The sequence below is a fragment of the Silurus aristotelis genome (assembly GCF_946808225.1).
Source record: "Silurus aristotelis genome assembly, chromosome: 23".
NCBI lineage: Eukaryota > Metazoa > Chordata > Actinopteri > Siluriformes > Siluridae > Silurus > Silurus aristotelis.
In genome coordinates this window covers 799,632-807,131 of record NC_139596.1, presented here as the reverse complement: position 1 = coordinate 807,131, position 7,500 = coordinate 799,632, and the positions used below count along the sequence as shown (strand labels likewise).

Below are 7,500 nucleotides of genomic sequence, written 5' to 3'. Positions count from 1 at the left end.
CAAATACAGAACCAAAAGGAGAAATGGGAGAATCATATGGCAAACATCATAAATACCTGCAGTGTCTAACACATCTGACCCTGAGCTCACAGCAGGAACAGGGTGAAGGTCACCATCATCCAGGTGCCCCTGTCCCCTGTCCCGGTCCTGAGACTTCATCTGCAGGACGTCCCATGAGGCACGAGTGTGTAGTTGTGTATATAATTGTATAGTTCAGTGTTTGGTGCTGCTAGATCATGTTCAGTGAAATGAGACCTGAATCATAATCGAATGATGAGAAATATTACATCAGTTCTGATTTCTTCACCATTCCCTCACTTACACACGTCATTCTCAGCAGCTGAACCTTTACTTTTAAATTGTTTAGATTTTCTAAGAGCATTTTAATCACATGCAGGTGGATTTTTAACTAAATATGATTTTATTACTGAGGATCAGGTCAACTTTATTTGGAGCAACATCATGAGCAGAATGTTAGTAGGAACCAGTCCAGCTCCTGGTGAGCTCTTTCAACCGGGCCTTTAGTGATCAGGTGGTAACAGTGGCTGATGGGAAATCGATAGATCGTGTTGTGACACAAATAATCCGGATCATCTCCAGGTCCTACATCCAGGTCATGTGGAGAACAGTTCTGAAGATGTAGAGCTTACAAAGCCCTGACACTGGACACTTAAACTTTCAGAAATATGCTTAGAAAGTAAGAAAGTTAGAACGAGAAAACCGGTGCAGGACACAACGGTGGAGTTAAAGGTGATATTTAATTCATAAAATGAAAAAAAAAAAAAAAAAAAAAAAAAAAAAACAGGAGCAGAAGAAAAGCTCTGACAAAAACGTTAGGCCACAACACGTCCTCCTTCACCCCTGTATATATTACACACATCTGTTCTGCTTATGTACACGCCACACACTCACTCACACATACAGTGGCAGTTTACTCTCCTTGTTCACACACACACACACACACACACACACACACACACACACACACACACACACACACACACACACACACACACACACACACACACACACACACACACACACACAGGAGATCCTGCTGAACCTCCTGAGAGCCAGACCCATGAGCAGCTGAACCACACAGGAAGTGGAGAAACACCTAACACACTACAGACAGAGACAGAGGGAAGGAGAAGTTGTGCACACACAGGGAGGGAGGGAGGGAGGGAGGAAGGGAGGGAGAGAGAGAGAGAGAGAGAGAGAGAGAGAGAGAGAGAGAGAGAGAGAGAGAGAGAGAAAACGAGAAACAGAAATAGGACATGGGGACTTGGGTCCTACACTCCTCGTGTTGGAGATCCATCCTGGAGATCCATCCAAGGTGTTCAGGAGGTTCAGGAGCAAAAGCACTTATCTTTATACCCATAATGCACTGCTGGAGGTGTGTTACAGGGTTAATGATGTGCATTTTCAATTCTTTATTATCAGACACATCAGAAACACAACTCAGAGGACTGCAGATGCCGTGGGGAAAAGTGCTGGCACCCCAACGTATAGGACAAGTACAATACTGCAGACGAAGAAGAGATGGATACTCTCTCTCTCTCTCTCTCTCTCTTAGGAAAGCGCTTCACTTGTTTAGTCATGACAGTAGTTCTGCTCTCTCGAATGAACCTGTAGAACATTCATATACAGAAAACTACACACACACACACACACACACACACACACACACACACACACACACACACACATACTGATACACAAAACATCCACATTATAGTCAGAATTCATTCATTACTCCAGTGTGGGGAGGGAGTGCACATATATACACACACACACACACATAAAACAAAGACAATCGGCAGTAGTGCTGAGCGATGAGGGACCACAGGGCGTGCACACACACACACACACACACACACACACACACACACACACACACACACACACACACACACACACACACACACACACACACACACACACACACTCCTCCAGTTAGTTCCTTAAAGGGGCATTTCAGCAGAAAATGAAGTGTACACAATTCCCCTGATCAGCCAGGACTTGCAGTTTGAGGTTAATAAGTAAAGGAAGCCTCTACAGCCCCCAGTTCAGTACTGAACAACCTACACACCTGCACCATCACACACACTCTCACACACACTTACATGGCTGTGTACATTTCATCCTGGGCTGAAGTGTGTCTTTAAGGCCGTGGGTGTACAGTAGGCTCAGAGACACGACATCTCACAAGGACAGGGTATGAAAAATCTCTTCAAATTAAAAACAAACACAAAAGAAAATAAACAGAAGAAAAAAAACGAAAAAAAAAAAACGTCCCAAGTGTCTACAGACTGGAGGTTCACCCACACCCCGAGTCCCACCAGGTCCCTGCATCAGTCTGTGATGCAACATGCTCATTTATGATTAGCTTCATGCTAACAAGTGCTCCAGGACTAAACCCCAGAAAAAAGAGTTTCAAAATGACATCATCTCCATCATTATCGTTGTCTCTGATCCCCTACTCCACCACTGCTACATCATGGCCTTCCAGTTTCAGGGTCTCCTCTGGGGAGAAAGACTGCAGGCTCACAATCAGAGCTGAATGTTGGGTCAGGCTCAGAGTCAGAGCTGATTGGCTAGGTCAGGGTCAGAGCTGATTGGCTAGGTCAGGGTCAGAGCTGATTGGTTGGGTCAGGCTCAGAGTCAGAGCTGATTGGTTGGGTCAGGCTCAGAGTCAGAGCTGATTGGCTAGGTCAGGGTCAGAGCTGATTGGCTAGGTCAGGGTCAGAGCTGATTGGTTGGGTCAGGCTCAGAGTCAGAGCTGATTGGCTAGGTCAGAGTCAGAGCTGATTGGCTAGGTCAGGGTCGGAGCTGATTGGCTAGGTCAGGGTCAGAGCTGATTGGTTGGGTCAGGCTCAGAGTCAGAGTTGATTGGTTGGGTCAGGCTCAGAGTCAGAGCTGATTGGTTGGGTCAGGCTCAGAGTCAGAGCTGATTGGCTAGGTCAGGGTCAGAGCTTATTGGTTGGGTCAGGCTCAGAGTCAGAGCTGATTGGCTAGGTCAGGGTCAGAGCTGATTGGTTGGGTCAGGCTCAGGGTCAGAGCTGACCGGGTGGAGCGTATCTCAGTCAGGAGCGAGGAGAGTGGAGTCGTAAGGCCTGGTGCAGGCTGTTGAAGGAGGGACGATCTCTGATGTCACGCCTCCAGCAACGTATCATTAGCTCATACAGAGGGGTGGGGCACAGCGGGGGAGAGGACAGGTAGATCTGTGAGAGACAGAGAAAAAATGATACTGACAAAAATACACATCCTAACTTTTATGTATTAAAGTATACCAGACTAGACCAGTGTGTGTGTGTGTGTGTGTGTGTGTATACCTGTCTCCCCTGGTTCCGGAAGAACTCGCCGCTGTTCTCGATGACCTGCTCGTCCGTCAGTAGACTGTAGGGCTGCTCTGTACACAGAGTGAAGATCTCCCACAGAGTCACACCAAACGCCCACACGTCACTTGTCGTGGTGAACTTACCCTGCACACACACACACACACACACACACACACACACACACACACACACACACACACACACACACAAGTTTATTGCTGTACTGTAACAATGGTACACCTACATCTCAGTATCCGAACATATTCCTGCCATCCGGTTACAGCTAAGCACACACACACACACACACACACACACACACACACACACACACACACACACACACACACACACACACACGGTAACGCACCAGCAGGATACTCTCCCAGGCCATCCAGCGTATAGGCAGCACGGCTCGGCCCTGGATTCTGTAGTAGTCGCTGCTGTACAGGTTCCTGCTCATGCCGAAGTCTGAGATCTTGATGGTGAGCTGTCGGTCTAGGAGGCAGTTCCTCGTGGCCAGGTCCCGGTGCACAAAGTTCAGAGATGCCAGGTAGTTCATCCCCGATGCTATTTGAACAGCCATGTGCAACAAGTCTGCCATACTGCGATGCCACACACACAGATATTCATCACACACACAAAAAAAGACTGAAGATATAAATGAGTGATTTAGTGATAGAGAGAGATGGACTGATGGACACATGGACTAAGACAGACAGCTGGACGGATAAGGACAGACGTACCTTACAGAGGGGATGTTGTTGGCATGGGTGAGAGTGCTCTCAATCTCTCTCTGAGAGAGGAACATGTTGAGGTCTCCGTTCTCCATGTACTCCGTCACCATGCACAGAGGGTCCGAGTGCACACACACACACAGCAGGCGGATGATGTTCGGGTCGTTCAGGCGCGACATGATCTTTATCTCCTTCAAGAAGTCGTTCCTAATGGAGGGGCAAAATACGGAGTTAAACACCAACACAGAGTCAAACACCTACATGTAGTTAAACACCAACACAGAGTCAAAAACCAACACAGAGTCAAACACCAACACAGAGTCAAACACCAACACAAAGTCAAACACCTACATGTAGTTAAACACCAATACAGAGTCAAACACCAACACAGAGTCAAACACCAACACAAAGTCAAACACCAACACAAAGTCAAACACCTACATGTAGTTAAACACCAACACAGAGTCAAACACCAACACAGAGTCAAACACCAACACAAAGTCAAACACCAACACAAAGTCAAACACCTACATGTAGTTAAACACCAACACAGAGTCAAACACCAACACAAAGTCAAACACCAACACAGTCAAACACCTACTTGTAGTTAAACACCAACACAGAGTCAAACACCAACACAGAGTCAAACACCAACACAAAGTCAAACACCTACATGTAGTTAAACACCAACACAGAGTCAAACACCAACACAGAGTCAAACACCAACACAAAGTCAAACACCTACATGTAGTCAAACACCAACACAGAGTCAAACACCAACACAGAGTCAAACACCAACACAAAGTCAAACACCAACACGGAGTCAAACACCTACATGTAGTTAAACACCAACACAGAGTCAAACGCCCATATGGAATGGAGTCAAACACCTATATGTAGGTGGAGTCAATTAAAACCATTATAACAAACACCAAAAGGAAGTAGTATAGAGACCTGGCATTAATGGTGGCGTCGGCTCGGAGCTGTTTCACTGCCACTAGGACGGAGCTCTCGCCATCAGATAATGGAGGAGCGTCCTCTTCTAAAAACTCCACCAGACCCTCCGCTTCACACAGGTGCACCTACACACACACACATTACACACACTCACACACTTTACCCACACAGAGTGAACTCCATATAAAACTGTACAACATGCCCACCTCTCCAAACTGCCCCTCCCCCAGTTTCTCCCGGAAGATGAGGCATTCCCTTGGAAATTCGGGGGCAGTGATGTCTTTGCGTGTTAGAGAGTCTGCGGTGAGGGCAGGGATGGCGTATGTGTTGCCGCCGGTAACACCCTGCAGCTTGACTATCAGGGTTTCGGCGTAGTGAGGAACGCTGGACTGGAGACTCTGGTGATGAGTACACTGAGTAATGTCTGGCTCGGCATAACCACCACCACAATCTAAAAAGAGAAAGACCACCTATAAAAGTCCAAATCTAAACCAACAGAAAAAGTGTTATTCCAAACTGACTGTAATAAAACCATCAGTGGGGAAGAAATCAGAAAAGCAACCAGCTTACCCAGCAGGGGTCATCGTCATGGTAACGAAAGGTCAGGTGAAGATCAGAAAACAGGAAGACCGAGTGTAAGGGTTAGAGGGCAGAGGAGGAAGAAACAGCGCTGAAAAAACAAGACATGAAGAGAAAGATGGAAAAAATCATGCAAAAGGTTTTCCAAGAAGAACCTTAGCCTCAGACGGAGGGCAAAAACGGGAAGCAGCTATTAAGAAGAACAAGGAAGTGTGGAAAATGTGTCTGTGTGTGTCTGTGTGTTTACCCAGGTCTTTGGCTCTAAGCTCAGTGTGTTCTGGAGTGTGTGTGCGTGTGTCCAGCAGAAACACTCTCTCATACGGAGAGTCCAGAGAGTCCAAAGGGGGCGACTGAGGAGAGTCACTGCTGCAAGGCAAATTCACCATCACCTCCTCATCTAGGATCCGCCTCGGACCCTACAGACAAGAAGAGGGAGAGTGTGTGTGTGTGTGTGTGTGTGTGTGTGTGTGTGTGTGTTTATTTCAGAGAGAAATAGAATAAAATTTAGACAGATAAAAAAAGACAAAGGGAACAACAACAAGAAGGAGGGATAGAAAGAGATGACAGAAAAAAGAGGAGGGTGAGAGAGCCAAAGAAAGGGGAAGAGAAAGAGACACAGCGAGAGAGAGAGAAAAATAAAAAGCATGAGTGTTTTACTTTCTGAACATCAACACATTTCATTCCTGTCCTGTAATTACTTCTTCTTCCTCTTATTATTATTGTTATTATTATAATAATTATTATTATTATATGTATAAGAGAAGTAGTGAAATAGCACTCATTCTCTTTCTCTTTTACACACACACACACACACACACACACACATGATAAACACCTTCTCTAGGACTTTGCACACATACTGCCACCACAGAATGAGGAAGATGATCACTACAAGCAGGAGGATGATGGTGACCAAACAGCCAATTAAGACAGATGTGTTGCTCTGTTCAGGTAGGTGGGGCTTGGACGTTACTGTGCTAGCATCTGTAACACACACACACACACACACACACACACACACACACACAGACACACACACACACACACACACACACACACACACACACACACACATGTCGGAGCAGAGTAAGTTTCACTGAGAGTTATGTGTGGAGAGGTCTAAATCAGAAATGAGGGTGTGGAAGGGCGTGGCCAGGCTGTACAATTCACCATGACACAGCGTACCTGTAGCCGATGTAACTGTAGTCGGCGCCCGACTCTGTATCTCAGACGGCAGTGATGTCACCACCGGGGGCCTCTGGGTGGGCAGGGTGTGGATCGCTGTGATGCACGATTCACATGTAACCATAGCAAAAAGTGAGAAATTCAACATGCTGAGGGACAGGTGAGCTATCTGATGGTGTTCATTTAAAGCGTCACATACCAGACTGGAAGGAGATCTCACTGAACATCATCCAGGTGTCTGCGAAGTAGAACCTGCAGCGGATTGCCGTGGCCGCTCGTCGCTCCAGAGGCACGGTGACGTACCGAGCGCTTGGGTTCCGGTCGTCCAGAACCGTGTGAAACTCCACAGCCTCCTGCTCCCACTGAGAGATGAGCCGGTGCTTAAACACACACATTACGGACGAGAAGACCTTAACACCACGCGTGAACATGTTGTTGCTGTGCACCTGCAAAAAAAAAAAAAAAAAAAAAAAAAAAAAAAAAAAACAGAAACTCAAGATCATGAACAACTATAAGAGATCTAGCCCTTTCTGGGGCAAATAAACTGTTCATCTCCTAACCTTCATGGAGGTGAAGTTTCTCTGCCTGTCAAACTGAAACTCCATCTCAATGTAGCCAGGTCCGAGAGAGTCGTTCCTCCAGCCCACGTAGTCATAACCAGGCCATGGCATGTACTGACGCGTCTGAGAGAAATCATCCAGACC

At 46.6% G+C, this 7,500-nt stretch overlaps 1 protein-coding gene and 1 long non-coding RNA gene across 7 annotated transcripts in view; one reads left to right on the top strand and one right to left on the bottom strand.

Moving 5' to 3' along the window:
- Positions 1-739: 739 nt before the first annotated feature.
- ddr2l (discoidin domain receptor family, member 2, like) overlaps positions 740-7,500 on the bottom strand; it is a 13,521-nt gene continuing 6,760 nt past the window's right edge. For 3 of the 6 annotated variants that reach the window (XR_014531136.1, XR_014531137.1, XR_014531139.1), the window contains 12 exons: positions 7,357-7,500; positions 6,996-7,242; positions 6,797-6,892; positions 6,447-6,595; positions 5,859-6,027; positions 5,239-5,483; positions 5,030-5,157; positions 4,085-4,282; positions 3,709-3,943; positions 3,336-3,485; positions 3,024-3,224; positions 740-2,581 (listed from right to left, as the gene is read on the bottom strand). The exon at positions 7,357-7,500 is cut by the window's right edge and continues 43 nt beyond it. Coding sequence is in view for 2 of the 6 variants with exons in the window: in XM_083527158.1 (XP_083383284.1) it covers positions 3,087-3,224; positions 3,336-3,485; positions 3,709-3,943; positions 4,085-4,282; positions 5,030-5,157; positions 5,239-5,483; positions 5,859-6,027; positions 6,447-6,595; positions 6,797-6,892; positions 6,996-7,242; positions 7,357-7,500 (1,899 nt within the window). In the remaining 4 variants the exon portion in view is untranslated. Of the gene's footprint in view, positions 2,582-2,974; positions 3,225-3,335; positions 3,486-3,603; positions 3,625-3,654; positions 3,944-4,084; positions 4,283-5,029; positions 5,158-5,238; positions 5,484-5,858; positions 6,028-6,446; positions 6,596-6,796; positions 6,893-6,995; positions 7,243-7,356 lie in introns of those variants that run through there. The other 3 variants (XR_014531138.1, XM_083527158.1, XM_083527159.1) reach the window with 3 other exon arrangements.
- Positions 2,481-3,121, top strand: LOC310718387. Its single transcript, XR_014531140.1, has 4 exons — positions 2,481-2,607; positions 2,739-2,800; positions 2,845-2,968; positions 3,019-3,121. It is a non-coding gene; the product is annotated as an uncharacterized lncRNA (long non-coding RNA).